General features: G+C 47.0%; 1 protein-coding gene and 1 long non-coding RNA gene across 11 annotated transcripts in view; both read right to left on the bottom strand.

Annotated features, from left to right (window-relative positions):
- Nucleotides 1–1,998: 1,998 nt before the first annotated feature.
- LOC118375335 (uncharacterized) lies at nt 1,999–7,552 on the bottom strand. 2 transcript variants are annotated; one of them, XR_004823785.2, is made up of 4 exons: nt 7,248–7,552; nt 4,120–4,252; nt 3,789–3,973; nt 1,999–2,514 (listed from the first exon to the last, which is right to left on the bottom strand). It is a non-coding gene; the product is annotated as an uncharacterized LOC118375335 (long non-coding RNA). The 2 variants fall into 2 exon arrangements; XR_004823786.2 differs by lacking the exon at nt 7,248–7,552 and adding an exon at nt 6,333–6,681.
- Nucleotides 7,553–7,914: 362 nt separating this feature from the next.
- LOC118375333 (ubiquitin carboxyl-terminal hydrolase 19-like) overlaps nt 7,915–16,504 on the bottom strand; it is a 39,143-nt gene continuing 30,553 nt past the window's right edge. For 7 of the 9 annotated variants that reach the window (XM_052481681.1, XM_052481682.1, XM_052481684.1 and 4 more), the window contains 4 exons: nt 15,409–15,561; nt 13,429–13,595; nt 12,542–12,708; nt 9,387–11,573 (listed from right to left, as the gene is read on the bottom strand). In XM_052481681.1, the coding sequence (XP_052337641.1) occupies nt 11,316–11,573; nt 12,542–12,708; nt 13,429–13,595; nt 15,409–15,561 (745 nt within the window). In that variant the 3' untranslated portion in view covers nt 9,387–11,315. Of the gene's footprint in view, nt 9,183–9,386; nt 11,574–12,541; nt 12,709–13,428; nt 13,596–15,408; nt 15,562–16,504 lie in introns of those variants that run through there. The other 2 variants (XM_052481688.1, XM_052481689.1) reach the window with 1 other exon arrangement.

Genomic DNA, 16,504 nt, shown 5'->3' with positions numbered 1-16,504 from the left:
GCATTTCTGAACCTACACCCTGCATTAAATTATGTCCGAGGTTACGAATACTGAGTTTTCGCCCCTGCCCTGCCCCCGCCCCCGCCCCGTCCCTGCCCCGTCCCTGCCCCGCCCCTGCCCCGCCCCTGCCCCGTCCCTGCCCCGTCCCTGCCCCGTCCCTGCCCTGCCCCCGCCCCTGCCCCGTCCCTCCGGGAACTTCTTTCACAAAGCTAAGAATCCAATTCACATTCTGCACGTGTTCTCTTTTTACTATATACGCTTTACCAAAAAGGATGAGGCGAGGGGTTTTACCCAGCCCAAAATCTGTACACACCCTGAGAACTCTGCTTCCCAATGTGTTTGCACATTACATCGCTATACAGTGTGTTCGTGTCTTGCTTGTTGATATGTTGTGTACATCTAGTAGGCCAACTCCACTCCTGACAAAAGAACATGAAAAACGCTAGACTGCAAGTTAAGTTGTGCTTATGTTTGCCTTCTGTTACAAAAGACAAAGAAGTACATTTGCTTGAACAAGCAGCAGCGGAGTCATGGGGTGAGTGAGTGATCACAGAGCAGCAGCTGGAAGGACTCGGGGAGGGGAAGGGCACGCAGCGGAGTCATGGGGTGAGTGAGTGATCACAGAGCAGCAGCTGGAAGGACTCGGGGAGGGGAAGGGCACGCAGCGGAGTCATGGGGTGAGTGAGTGATCACAGAGCAGCAGCTGGAAGGACTCGGGGAGGGGAAGGGCACGCAGCGGAGTCATGGGGTGAGTGAGTGATCACAGAGCAGCAGCTGGAAGGACTCGGGAGGGGAAGGGCACGCAGCGGAGTCATGGGGTGAGTGAGTGATCACAGAGCAGCAGCTGGAAGGACTCGGGTAGGGGAAGGGCACGCAGCGGAGTCATGGGGTGAGTGAGTGATCACAGAGCAGCAGCTGGAAGGACTCGGGGAGGGAAGGGCACGCAGCGGAGTCATGGGGTGAGTGAGTGATCACAGAGCAGCAGCTGGAAGGACTCGGGGAGGGGAAGGGCACGCAGCGGAGTCATGGGGTGAGTGAGTGATCACAGAGCAGCAGCTGGAAGGACTCGGGGGAGGGAAGGGCACGCAGCGGAGTCATGGGGTGAGTGAGTGATCACAGAGCAGCAGCTGGAAGGACTCGGGGGGGAAGGGCACGCAGCGGAGTCATGGGGTGAGTGAGTGATCACAGAGCAGCAGCTGGAAGGACTCGGGGAGGGGAAGGGCACGCAGCGGAGTCATGGGGTGAGTGAGTGATCACAGAGCAGCAGCTGGAAGGACTCGGGGAGGGGAAGGGCACGCAGCGGAGTCATGGGGTGAGTGAGTGATCACAGAGCAGCAGCTGGAAGGACTCGGGGAGGGGAAGGGCACGCAGCGGAGTCATGGGGTGAGTGAGTGATCACAGAGCAGCAGCTGGAAGGACTCGGGTAGGGGAAGGGCACGCAGCGGAGTCATGGGGTGAGTGAGTGATCACAGAGCAGCAGCTGGAAGGACTCGGGGAGGGGAAGGGCACGCAGCGGAGTCATGGGGTGAGTGAGTGATCACAGAGCAGCAGCTGGAAGGACTCGGGGAGGGGAAGGGCACGCAGCGGAGTCATGGGGTGAGTGAGTGATCACAGAGCAGCAGCTGGAAGGACTCGGGGAGGGGAAGGGCACGCAGCGGAGTCATGGGGTGAGTGAGTGATCACAGAGCAGCAGCTGGAAGGACTCGGGTAGGGGAAGGGCACGCAGCGGAGTCATGGGGTGAGTGAGTGATCACAGAGCAGCAGCTGGAAGGACTCGGGTAGGGGAAGGGCACGCAGCGGAGTCATGGGGTGAGTGAGTGATCACAGAGCAGCAGCTGGAAGGACTCGGGAGGGGAAGGGCACGCAGCGGAGTCATGGGGTGAGTGAGTGATCACAGAGCAGCAGCTGGAAGGACTCGGGGAGGGGAAGGGCACGCAGCGGAGTCATGGGGTGAGTGAGTGATCACAGAGCAGCAGCTGGAAGGACTCGGGAGGGAAGGGCACGCAGCGGAGTCATGGGGTGAGTGAGTGATCACAGAGCAGCAGCTGGAAGGACTCGGGGAGGGGAAGGGCACGCAGCGGAGTCATGGGGTGAGTGAGTGATCACAGAGCAGCAGCTGGAAGGACTCGGGGAGGGGAAGGGCACGCAGCGGAGTCATGGGGTGAGTGAGTGATCACAGAGCAGCAGCTGGAAGGACTCGGGGAGGGGAAGGGCACGCAGCGGAGTCATGGGGTGAGTGAGTGATCACAGAGCAGCAGCTGGAAGGACTCGGGGAGGGGAAGGGCACGCAGCGGAGTCATGGGGTGAGTGAGTGATCACAGAGCAGCAGCTGGAAGGACTCGGGGAGGGGAAGGGCACGCAGCGGAGTCATGGGGTGAGTGAGTGATCACAGAGCAGCAGCTGGAAGGACTCGGGGAGGGGAAGGGCACGCAGTGGATCTTGCACATGTGTAGAAATCTCTGTATCTTTCGTCCAAAACTCCTGTGTTCCAGAAAATCCAGAACCGCAGCCACTCTGTTGAAGTTGAATTATCACGGTTAGTAACTCCCCTAATAATAAAACGTCAATAATAGCAATAATCACACTTTAAACATAACCTCACACCCTGCTCTGCTGATGATCCCTGATTGATTAGTTCCCCTAGATCCATCATTAGTCTTCACCCTGTAGGCTGATAATCAATCACTTGTTCACAACTTAACTGTATCCAAAAGGCCTGAGGGGAAATCGATAGTGCTTTTAGGTGACGGTAACACCCTAACTAATCAATATTTGATCAGTAAATTCCCATACAGTGTGTCTGTGGCACAAAAAAAACAAAATGTTCCTCCACTCAGCTCTATTGAACTCCACATGAGTACAAGCTGATAGTTTAGAATGTTCACCAGGAAACATAGAAACACTGTCTTTACGTCAGGTGTCGTCAACCCTACGCCACCCCCGACTGACAGTCAACGCAGACGATGAGTTACACGATCTGCCTTGAGACAATGACATACAAGAACACACAGTACATCCAGATACACAGCCGTCGGTTCAAATATACCGTCTGAATGTGTCTCCTATCAAACATGACTGTTGCCCTAGCAACAACCGCCCATTCGCCTGTTACTTAGAATTGAACAGTCCCATGTATGTACTGCAGTCAAAGGCCTGATTGTGCCTCATCTTCCACAATTACCCTCCGGCCATTGTGATGGGTTACTTAGAACAGGTGTCTCAAATTTGCAGTAGTCAAATGGCAAACTCCCTTTCAAGCTTCAAAATAAGTCATATAAATGTCCAACACGTGTGAAACACATTCCCTGGATATATCATGAGGAAAAGTGTTTCCACATAAGAGCGCTTCCAAAGAAAGTTAAATCATTTCCAGCGAAAACAAACCCACAAACCAAATACACCCACATTAAACTGCCATTATAAATAGTCAAACAGTAAGACTAACTGGGGTTCTAACTGAAACGTGTCTTTAGATAAGAGCACGTGTGAAGTTATAACAGAGTTTCACTGCTCAACCATGTAACTCTCTCGTTGTGATATTAGAAACGGTGAGGTATATGACCTGTATATTCTTAACAGAATTTGGTATTCGTAAACAATGCCTTTACATTGATGACCTAGTTCTGACATATTTTTATTTTAAAAACAGCCGTCTTCTACATTTGTAATATAATGGTTGTCAGTATCACACACCCTGAGTACACTGAACTTAGGGGAGGAGTTTGAGCAACTACAGCAGTTACCTTCAACCTGTAGACCCAATGAGTTCCCCCAACCCAAGCTCTCACCCTGGAGCTATAGGCTGCAGACACACCACTCTAGCCTGCCCCATGCTGAAGGTTCCTGTCATAGCTGGCTGAAATACACTAGGTCTGAAATGGCTCTGAACGGTCGTTCTGGACCAGACGTAGGTCATACAGCTACGAGGTGAAGGCTATATGCAGGTCTCTGAGCCGTCTCAGTCCAGGAACACCTTCAGAATCAGACATGGACCAAGAACAGAAACACCATGTGAGGACATTTAAAACATACTGGATCTGCAGTGGTACAAATCCACATCCATATGAGTACGCACAAAGCATCCAAAAGAACATGAACCGAGGAAGAAAAAAAACATACCTTTGGATGGGCAACGATGTCCTCATCATTCTGCCGGATGTTGTCATCTATGAATATGTGCTGTGACTTCCTGGTCGAAAGGGTCCCGGCACAGCTTTCCTCCCAGGAAGGAGTGTAGGTGTTCCTGGCCAACCTACAGAGAGAGAGACCAGTGCCCTGGCTACATCACGAAACACTGAAACCTTCATGGAGGTCAAAACAGAGCACAACTTCTCGATTACAATTACTGTGATACTTAAGACTAGATGAACTGACGATGATTCAAAGATGTATGAGCTTGCCAGCAAACTAGGGCATCCCCATTAGTGTGATAAGACTTCAAGCCTTTTGGAATGGGTCCGCGGATCTGGACTGGTCAGAACCACCCCCATTAGTGTGATAAGACTTCAAGCCTTTTGGAATGGGTCCGCGGATCTGGACTGGTCAGAACCACCCCTTCTTACTACAACGGATCTGGACTGGTCAGAACCACCCCCATTAGTGTGATAAGACTTCAAGCCTTTTGGAATGGGTCCGCGGATCTGGACTGGTCAGAACCACCCCTTCTTACTACAACGGATCTGGACTGGTCAGAACCACCCCCATTAGTGTGATAAGACTTCAAGCCTTTTGGAATGGGTCCGCGGATCTGGACTGGTCAGAACCACCCCCATTAGTGTGATAAGACTTCAAGCCTTTTGGAATGGGTCCGCGGATCTGGACTGGTCAGAACCACCCCCATTAGTGTGATAAGACTTCAAGACTTTTGGAATGGGTCCGCAGATCTGGACTGGTCAGAACCACCCCCATTAGTGTGATAAGACTTCAAGACTTTTGGAATGGGTCCGCGGATCTGGACTGGTCAGAACCACCCCCATTAGTGTGATAAGACTTCAAGACTTTTGGAATGGGCCCGCGGATCTGGACTGGTCAGAACCACCCCTTCTTACTACAACGGATCTGGACTGGTCAGAACCACCCCCTTCATACTACAGAGGATCTGGCCTGGTCAGAACCACCCCCTTCATACTACAGAGGATCTGGCCTGGTCAGAACCACCCCCTTCATACTGCAGTGGATCTGGCCTGGCCTGGTCAGGACCGAGTCTGCTTTAGAGAATCCTTTTAGAATGAGAATAAACAAAACCAAGTTCACAGGTCAACCTGCTGATGATCTTCTTTCACCCTCCCTGCCGATATTCCTACACAAATAGTCCTTGACAGTTTGAATAGGTTATCATGTGGATGTTTTTAAACTGCAGCTAACTGTGTAAGGCAGCGTCTGAGCCCCCCCCCACCCCCTGCAGAAACAGATGTGTTCTGCTCCACTAAACTAACTGGTACAGGAACACACTGAGGGGGATGACAAGGGACTGCAGCCACTCTGTACCCAGGGGAGTAGCACCACACACCAGACACCCATAATACATCTCACCGTGAATGACCTTCTGTTGTGAGTTTGTCTTAAAAGGCATTGTTCCTTGAACAAGATTTAAGACTTGGAAGAATTTTGACCACTATATCCCACTGCCCCCCCACACACTACTCTCAAATAATTATGACTCACCTCTGAGTGGCAATGACACCTGTACAAGCTTTAACACAGTAACACCCTCTAAATGCCACCTGTAACACAGTAGCACCCTCTAAAAGCCACCTGTAACACAGTAGCACCCTCTAAAAGCCACCTGTAACAAAGTAGCACCCCCTAAAAGCCACCTGTAACACAGTAGCACCCGCTAAAAGCCACCTGTAACACAGTAGCACCCTCTAAAAACCACCTGTCACAAAGTAGCACCCTCTAAATGCCACCTGTAACACAGTAGCACCCCCTATTGACAAGCTGCAACAGGTAACAGCCTACAATGACAACAGGTAACATCCTACAATGACAACAGGTAACATCCTACAATGACAACAGGTAACATCCTACAATGACAACAGGTAACAGCCTACAATGACAACAGGTAACAGCCTACAATGACAACAGGTAAGAGCCTACAATGACAACAGGTAGCAGGCCTATAATGAGTAATGAGTGCAATGACTGGACTATTGGCAGAGTCGCGAACATAGCAGTACGATTATGATACGAGCAATACGTCCATTTAATATTTAATATGGCAGTTAGTAAGAGCTTGATAAAATGCCAGGACAACACAGTCATTATAGCTATTGTCCTAATGACACCACATCCAGCATCACAACCTCCCCCACCCAAAGCACTCATCATACCTTAAGGGCTGGGAGGTCGAGGGAACAGTGGGTGGGAGCACTGGGTGAGGGCACGGGACACAGAAGACAAGCACGCGAGGAAGGTCTCAGCCAAAGGTAAGGAACAAGATGGAAAAGTCCCTTCAGTAGCTGGAAGGAGGAGGGTAGGCTCCAGTGGTACAGCTGCCCTTCCTCCCCCTTCACAGCCAGCTCCTTGTTCCCCTCCGGAAAGTACAGCATGGCTAGGTGCTCGTCCAGCACCCCCCTGAACTGCCGACCTGCAGCGGAGCAGGTGAAGCCTGCCACCCGGGCCAAACTAGGAGTGACAGCAGACAGCACACTCACATGGTGGGAGTTGAGGTGAGTCACTCATCCAATCCCATTTACCTACAGACAACAGAAAGAGACCGATGTTTGGCAATTACACTCAGCAATGGCACCATCGTGGCAGGTTGGCACACAGTGGCAAATTATTCCACTTATTGAATTGTCATGTCATTTACAGAAAAAGGTTAGAGTTTTGGGGCATCTGCTCCTTGAAAACTATTTTGGATCACTCTCATTCATTATAGCCTGGAGAACAGACTGTTCTACCTCCAAAATAAAACTGCCTACATGTCAGAAATGGCTATTTAGATTTTTGACTAGGCGGTATACAGCTACGACCAGGAGAGACTGTTTCGTACCAGGTTAGGAAAATTGATGTAGTATGTTAGGGTAATTATGATATGGGGTTAGGGCTAGCTAAACCGGGATCTTAACCTGCTACGAAAAGTCACTTCCGGTCGCAGATGTACTCCCATCTAGTCACACCTGCTATTTAGGATAACTGAGGTCAATGAATGTAAATAGAATTTTTTTAAATAAATACATTCCGACTGCAGTCCCCTGACCTCCATGAGGCTCGTCACCTATATTGCAACCCGGTTGAATTACCGTTTACTCATTTGTCCCCATGTCACAATTTAAATAAAATAATCCAAGGCTGCAATAGTTCCTGGACTTGTCACGGCGTCAGACACCAATATGGTGTTATTGAGATCAACATGAAGGACAAGCTTTTTCTTCTTTAGAGACAACCCTTGAGGTCTTCTTCGGTGGTAAACCCATTATATTCATTGACATTTCCTTTGGCGTGTGGAGTACACCGCTCATCAAACGGGTCATGCTCATTACGACCGTCCCCGTGGTTTAGAGGGATGATCACCGGTCTTGTCGCAGTCTGACATGAGGAGCTCCAGTCCCGAATGATCGGTTGTCAACACCTGAATTTCCTTCATTAAATAACGAGCCAATTTGTCAGTAAATTGCGTGAGGGTTGCGCTAGCTAACTCGGTATGTTACTGAAACCAGATATCCTCGTAAATCTTTTGACCAATCGTAGATTTGTAGCTCTAAATTTGTACAACTATTCACATACAAATACAATCACTCTGTCAACTTATTGACAGAAAGTGTTTGATTTTACTTTCTGAAACAATCGTTTCTTCTCTCTGCGTAATGTGTGGAGTCTGAAAGTAAATACAGTAACAAGCGCCATGTAAAAGAAGTGCAGGTTGGAGGACCAACAATTTAAACACAGAAAAATGGTAGAAACGGAGGGTAAAAAAAAGTTTCCAGGCAACTTTATTCAAGTTCCTACTGAATCAGTGTGTGTATTCAAATAACCCGTTAGCGCTTCTCAAAAAGTGTTTAATTTATATTAACAATGTATAATCTTATACACATTCTCATTAACCCCCAACTTTATATATGCAGTCTAATACAAATGAAGGGAGGGGTGTACAAGAGTACTCAAAAAGAAATGAAGATATGTAGCAGAAGTGGTAACAGCATTCTATTGTACGGCTACTGTGTATCTACATGCACATTTCAGTGTGTATCAAGTTAGTTTCTTCCCAAAAATTACATCCACAGGATTGGATAAATTACAAAGTAAAAATGTTTTTAAAATGTTTTAAAATCTAAAGCAAAGCAACTAAATCCAGATGTGGTAGGAAAATAGTCAACAGAAAGACAGTTACTTTTTGTCCTCTGTATGAACATAAAATAAACAACTTCTGCACCCATTACACTATATCGGTACCAAGCTTACAGAATCACAACACAGACCAGACTAAACCTTGATGAGAAGCGGGGAAAAACCACACTCAAATGCTTACACACCCAGACACACACGTCCAATCCTCTCACATCACAATTTTCCCTCAATCCCAACAGGCTGGGGCGGGGGGTTGTTTGATGTTAGCCACATCCTTTGTGACCTCTGAACCCGACACCCATTTATCATGGGATAAAAAGGGATCATAAGCGGCATGGCCACCAACATTGTCTAGGTGGGCTCTTCCATCAGCCAACAACAGGCTGCAACCCGGAGGCTCTGGGGAAACAGGAGTGTGTGGAGGCTTTTGTTGTATGTGCAAACACGCTGTGTGTGTGTGTGTGTGTGTGTGCACACACGCGCATACGTGTGCATAAATGTGTTGCATGGATATTACTACATAAACAGCATGAGCTGGTATGTCCACCACATCTGTGGTGACATGTACTGGTCCTTCCTTCCCCACAAATCCACTTCTGACATGTTTAGCATTGCACCACTGAGGGGACGCTTTGAAGATGTCCAGTTTATTAGTGTTGTTTACTGAGGAGTGTATTTCCCAATGTTGCTGCTGGCATTGGCCCAGAGGCTGGAGCCTTATGCCAGATCGGTGGAGCTTCAGTCACACCTTAGTCCACCTCCTCCATGTTACTGTAGGACAGAGCAGCACATTCGCCAGAGTGTCCAAACAGCTCAGAGGTCACCTCTGGGGTCAGCGGAGGGGGTCCTTCAGGGTCCAGGTCAGTCCCAAAGAGTGCCTGGCCAGAGGCCTGTAAAATAAACCAGTGTTACAAATCATGCTTTTCTGTGGACCAGTTCCCTTTCAGGAAGACCAGAACCATCTGATACCCATCCAAAAGCATAACGCACTGGACTGACGGCCATATTCCTCACAGCCACTGACAAAACACAGTTCCAATTGGATGGACGATTTCCATGTTTGTTTACTAAAAATAATATTCATTAAGACAGCATAAAGGTTGACATTTTATTTTCAAAAGTAGTACAAGTGTTGGTTTATTGGGGCAGCATTAAGATGGAAGGACCTGTACACATTATTGCTAGGAAATGTCCCACTTTCTTTTTAAATAATAGCGACTATTAAGATTACATTTAAAATTGTACAATTTCTATACAGCAATATAGTAAATATTTCTGCTATAAAATATACACTTCCTTACATCAGTAACTTTCACTTTACACCCACAACCATAGGGAATCTTTGCCATCTGTAGGGAGCCTAGATAATTCACATTTCCTTGTGTCGACATTTCACTGAGGCAAACCACTGGATAAACCACTGAGACATACTGGGCATTGAAAGCAGATGGTGATTAATACCTGGCCTCCAAGCCCATCCACAGCTGGAGAGGCATGACAGAGTGCAGTGTGATATCCCTGAGACTTGAACATATTACTACAACACTGTTACAGAAGGTGAGTCCATATAGCAGCGACACAGATAATCATTTTCATTGATAGAAAGTAGATACCGTCCACCTAATGAGTTGACGTCACTACTAAGCTTCAGCTTCATACTGTACATCAGCGCACTTATTATTTTGCACAAACAGTTGTAAAGCTCTGACATATCTAGCTATTTCACCCCCCAAAAAAGAAGCACATTTAAAAAAGGTTAAACAAGTGGCTTTCATGAAGTCTGACAAGGATAAGGAAAACGTATGAACAGCAGGGTTGGGCTCAATTCAGGAAGTAAACAGGAAGGAAGTAAACAAAACCTACAATGCAATAATCTGAAGAAAAAAAATTGCATTTATTTTCAATGACTTCTCAATCAACTGAAAAGTAAAAGTTATCTATTTCAAAAAATAAAATAAAAATGCATGTCTGAATTTTAAATTCAAATCACTTCCTGAATTAACAGCCTCCAATTCGAATCGAGCCCAACCCTAGTGGACAGAAAGCAATACAACCGCTGAATTAAGAGCTTACCATTGACAACATAAAATCAAAAATAAATCAGCAATATGACAAACAAGCAGAAGGCACATACTAGCTTACAGTGAGTCTAAAACACTGTATTCATTAAAGCAAAACACACATTTTAGCTGTCTTCAGGTTACAGTACAAAGTCATGACTGCACAAAGCAAGTCGCGGAGCCCATCATACCACCCTGTGATGGAGCTAAAGGATTACAATATCTTATTCCCTCACCCACTCAACACTATCACAGTAGGACTTAAACCCTATACCCTAGTTCAAGTCCTCTCAGCAGCATCTCTTGTGCAAAAACATAGGACTAACCATTATGAAACACGTATTTCAGATTTTTGTACTGAAAACCTACATGAGAGAGAAAGACACTTGGCATGGACACATAAAAGGCTGAAGGAGGTTTGAACTAGAATTTAACGTATCTTATAGGGACATACGTTATGGACTGCAGTAAATAAGAAGCCTTGCTGAGCCAAGTTACTAGTAGATGCTATTGGACTTGATTAACAGATATGCAGTGTATAATTTAGTTAACATTTAGAATGTGTTCAGCAGCATATTGATTTATAGGCCATCTACAATGGATATTTCATTAGACTTTACATTTTTTTGTACATAAGCCTATTTATAAACTGGTTGGCTCGAGCCCTGAATGCTGATTAGCTGACAGCCGTGGTATATCAGACCATATACCACGGGTATGACAAAACATGTATTCTTACTGCTCTAAATACTTCAGTAGCCAGTTTATAACAGCAATAAGGTGCCTTGGTGGTTTGTGGTATATGGCCAATATACCACGGCTAATGGCTGTGTCCAGGAACTCTGCGTTGTGTCGTGCATAAGAACATCCCTTAGCCGTGATATATTGGCCATATACCACACCCTCTCGTGCCTTATTGCTTTAGCATACATGCGTGTATGTGTAGGGTGTGATACTGGCCGCTTAGCCCCAGTTGGCTCTGTAGAGTAGGTTCACTAACAACGCTAGTAGAGCAGCCAAGGTACCCAGGACAAAATATCGGACACAGTCGTCATCGGAATAATGCGGGATCCTTTGGCGCAGCAGCCGCCACACCTGCCCCTCCACCCCATCCTCCCTCCTGGCTGCTCTTCTCCTCCCCAGCCTGGGACGGAACAGGCCCCGGGGGCCCTCTTCAACACCCTCCTCTTCCTGCTCCAGTTCCTGCCATATCAGAGATGCCTGCGATGGCGGAAACCTGTGTCAGCTTCAGGGAAAGGCTCGGTTCTTCCTAAAGCAACGCCACCTCACCACAGCCAGACCTCGCAAACCCCTCCCCTTCCACTCCACTCTGTCTAATATATTAACGGTGTCACAGGCCACAGGGTCAAGGACAAGCCAGACTCTTTCAAGGAACAGCATGAGGACAGCTCAGAGCGATAATATGAGGGGTGTCTCTCAGAAAACACATGGATAGACAAACTATCACATCTTTCAGTTAACTAATAGATACATTAAATCAAATATATTTTTTGGTAGATAAATTAAATCAGAGTACAATAGAAATGCACCATAAATATAATCATTTTCAGAGGCATTAAATACCTTCCACAAAGTTTGTGAATACATACAGCCCTTATTAATTCTGAGGCAATTCACTTTGTTTTCAGCATTTGGACAGAAAACTATGCTGCTTAGATGCCAAAACAGATCAGATAAAGGGGACAAGAGAAAAGCCAATGTCTGGCACTTCAGGATAATAAGTTGAAACAAGTGTGCACAGCTTTTCTCCAAAGCCGCTATTCAATTTAGAAACTAGCATAAAACTCTTGATGAACAAACCAAGGGCCTTGAAACAGTTAGATTAGATCCATCGTCTTTCTCTCATCAAAGCTTAAGAAGCAGAAAACACACTACTCTGTCAATGACGACTGAGATCATTTCTCATTTCTCTAAAAGCACCACAAGCAACCAACTAAATATCACTGCATGAAGAAGACTAGATGAATGAACACAGTGTTACATCTCACTCATGTGGTGAAAATATAATCTCGGGAAATTTAAATCTACCTCAAACGAGTCATGTTGGGCCGAGTTTAATTGAATCCCTCATGATGCACTATTTCCTTGAGGAGTTTTTCTACTACCATGTAATGGATACTGGTACTTTCCTAAGGGATACTCTCAGAGGTAGAGAATGGCGCCCTCACCTGGCTGGCGCTGGCTCCTGCAGAGGTGGGGGACTCGGCCCCCAGTAAGCGAGGTGGTCGTTCCACAGGGGAGTTGCGGCGGCGGTAGAACAGCACGTAGGCATAGCGTGTCACCACCTGGCTCTCCTCCACCATCGTCACCGTACTGTCATCAAAAAGACGCCAGCCTGGGGGTGGGGGGGTCGTGTAGGAAGGGGAGGTGGAAGGTGTAGGAGAGAATAGGGGGAGGTGGAAGAGGAGTGGGGAGGTGGAGGGTGGAGGAAGAGAGTAGAGGTGAGGACGGCAGGTGAGATCATTTTAACAGTATGAACAGAATATAACATGTTAAACCAGTTTTCCATGGTCAAAGTACAGTAGCGTCTACTAAAATCCAGTAGCGCCTACTAAAATCCAGTAGCGCCTACTAAAATCCAGTAGCGCCTACTAAAGTACAGTATAGCCTACTAAAATCCAGTATAGCCTACTAAAATCCAGTATAGCCCACTAAAATCCAGTATAGCCCACTAAAATCCAGTATAGCCCACTAAAATCCAGTATAGCCCACTAAAATACAGTAGCGCCAACTAAAATACAGTAGCGCCAACTAAAATACAGTAGCGCCAACTAAAATACAGTAGCGCCAACTAAAATACAGTAGCGCCAACTAAAATACAGTAGCGCCTACTAAAATACAGTAGCGCCTACTAAAATACAGTAGCGCCTACTAAAATACAGTAGCGCCTACTAAAATACAGTAGCGCCTACTAAAATACAGTAGCGCCTACTAAAATACAGTAGCGCCTACTAAAATACAGTAGCGCCTACTAAAATACAGTAGCGCCTACTAAAATACAGTATAGCCTACTAAAATACAGTATAGTCTACTTCAGTCAAACAGAGTCACTCACCAACATCACTGCGCTGGCTGTTCTGGGCGCTGGGCAGGCGTGCGTAGGCAGTGTAGTGACCTCCGATCATGCCCCCGTAGTGATTGATGACTGCATAGAGGTCATAGATGGGCGGCTGCTGCATGTCATCCTTCTGACCAATACAGAACTTACTGAGGTCCAGGTTCCTGAAAGACAAGAAAACAAAATGTAAATCTGTGTTTGTATAAATATTTAAAACTACATGTTTGAGTGAATTCACCCTCAAGTCATTGAGTGGAGGGTCAGTGTGATTAAGGGAATAATATGAGAAGTTGTGTTTATAATATGTTATTTACAGTTGAAGTCAGAAGTTTAAATGCACTTAGGTTTGAGTCATTAAAACTCGTTTTTCAACCACTGCACAATTGTCTTGTTCACAAACTATAGTTTTGGCAAGTTGTGCATGACAAGTAATTTTTCCAACAATTGTTTACAAACAGATTTCACTTATAATTCACTGTAAAACAATTCCAGTGGGTCAGAAGTTTACATGCACTAAGTTGACTATGCCTTTAAACAGCTTGGAAAATTTAAGAAAATTATGTCATGACTTTAGAAGCTTCTGATAGGCTAATTGACATAATTTGAGTCAATTGGAGGTGTACCTGTGGATGTATTTCAAGGCCTATCTTCCAACTCAGTGCCTCTTTGCTTGACATCATGGGAAATTCAAAAGAAATCAGCCAAGACCTCAGAAAAAAATGGTAGACCTCCACAAGTCTGGTCCATTCTTTGGAGCAATTTCCAAATGCCCGAAGGTACCACGTTCATATGAACAAACAATAGTACGCAAGTATAAACACCATGTGACTATGCAACCGCCATACCGCTACAGATGAACATACGTTGGTGTGAAAAGTGCAAATCAATCCCAGAACAGCAGCAAAGGACCTTGTGAAGATGCTGGAGGAAACAGGTACAAAGGTATCTATATCCACAGTAAAACGAGTCCTATATCAACACAACCTGAAAGGCCGCTCAGCAAGGAAGAAGCCACTGCTCCAAAACCGCCACAAAAAAAACAGACCAAGGTTTGCAACTGCAGATGGGGACAAGGATCATACTTTTTGGAGAAATGTCCTCTGGTCTGATGAAACAAAAATAGAACCGTTTCGTCATAATGACCACCGTTATGTTTGGAGGAAAAAGGGGGATGCTTGCAAGCCGAAGAACATCATCCCAAACGTGAAGCACGGGGATGGCAGCATCATATTGTGGGGGTGGTTTTAGGCTGGGTTTCTGTACAGCACTTTGAGATATCAGCTGATGTACGAAGGGCTATATAAATACATTTGATTTTGATTTGATTTTTGATTTGGGTGCTTTGCTGCAGGAGGGACTGGTGCACTTCACAAAATAGATGGCATCATGAGGGAGGAAAATTATGTGGATATATTGAAGCAACATCAAGACAGGAAGTCAGTCAGGAAGTAAAATCTTGGTCACGAATGAGTCTTCCAAATGAACAATGACCCCAAGCATACTTCCAAAGTTGTGGTAAAATGGCTTAAGGACAACAAAGTCAAGGTATTGGAGTGGCCATCACAAAGCCCTGACCTCAAGCCTATAGATCATTTGTGGGCAGAACTGAAAAAGTATGTGCGAGCAAGGAGGCCAACAAACCTGACTCAGTTACACCAGCTCTGTCAGGAGGAATGGGACAAAATTCACCCAACTTATTGTGGGAAGCTTGTGGAAGGCTACCCAACACTTTTGACCCAAGTTAAAGAATTTAAAGGCCATTATACCAAATAATAATTGAGTGTATGTAAACTTCTGACCCACTGAGAATGTGATGAAAGAAATAAAAAGCTGAAATAAATCACTCTACTATTATTCTGATGATCCAAACCGACCTAAGACAGGAAAGATTTGCTAGGATTAAATGTCAGAATTGTGAAAAACTGAGTTTAAATGTATCTGGCGAAGATGTTTGTAAACTTCCGACTTCAACTGTACCTGACGGGGAAGTCGACCATGTCGTTGATCTTGTCCCTCCAGATGAAGCTGCGGAAGGAGAAGCGTTTGAGCTGGATGATGAGGACGTTGGGCAGACGCCATAGCAGCAGCTGCTTGGAGGCCTCTCTGTGCTGCTGGCACTTTGGACAGTACCTGAGCAAGCAAATGAGGCAGAGAGGAGAGAGCGAGGCAGAGGCGAGAGAGAGCGAGAGCGAGAGAGGCAGAGGCGAGGCAGAGGCGAGAGAGGCAGAGGCGAGAGAGAGAGAGGCAGAGGCGAGAGAGAGAGGCAGAGGCAGAGGCGAGAGAGAGAGGCAGAGGCAGAGGCGAGAGAGAGAGAGGCAGAGGCAGAGGCGAGAGAGAGAGAGGCAGAGGCAGAGGCGAGAGAGAGAGAGAGCAGAGGCAGAGGCGAGAGAGAGAGAGAGGCAGAGGCAGAGGCGAGAGAGAGAGGCAAAGGCGAGAGAGAGAGAGGCAAAGGCGAGAGAGAGAGAGAGGCAGAGGCAGAGGCAGAGGCGAGAGAGAGGCAGAGGCAGAGGCGAGAGAGAGAGAGGCAGAGGCAGAGAGAGAGAGAGGCAGAGGCAGAGAGAGGCAGAGGCAGAGGCGAGAGAGAGAGAGGCGAGAGAGAGAGAGAGAGAGAGAGAGAGAGAGGCGAGAGAGAGAGAGAGAGAGGCAGAGGCGAGAGGCAGAGGCAGAGGCGAGAGAGAGAGGCAGAGGCGAGAGAGAGAGAGGCAGAGGCAGAGGCGAGAGAGAGAGAGGCAGAGGCAGAGGCGAGAGAGAGAGAGGCAGAGGCGAGAGAGAGAGAGGCAGAGGCGAGAGAGAGAGAGAGAGGCAGAGGCGAGAGAGAGAGAGAGAGAGAGAGGCAGAGACGAGAGAGAGAGAGAGAGAGAGAGAGAGCAGAGACGAGAGAGAGGCAGAGGCGAGAGAGAGAGAGAGAGAGAGAGGCAGAGGCGAGAGAGAGAGAGAGAGAGGCAGAGGCGAGAGAGAGAGAGAGGCAGAGGCGAGAGAGAGAGAGAGGCAGAGGCGAGAGAGAGAGAGAGAGGCAGAGGCGAGAGAGAGAGAGAGAGAGAGAGGCAGAGGAGAGAGAGAGAGAGGCAGAGGC

Source organism: Oncorhynchus keta, chromosome 27, assembly GCF_023373465.1.
Source record: "Oncorhynchus keta strain PuntledgeMale-10-30-2019 chromosome 27, Oket_V2, whole genome shotgun sequence".
Lineage (NCBI taxonomy): Eukaryota > Metazoa > Chordata > Actinopteri > Salmoniformes > Salmonidae > Oncorhynchus > Oncorhynchus keta.
The sequence above is the reverse complement of the archived record's forward strand: the minus strand, read 5'-3'. Positions and strand labels throughout refer to the sequence as shown.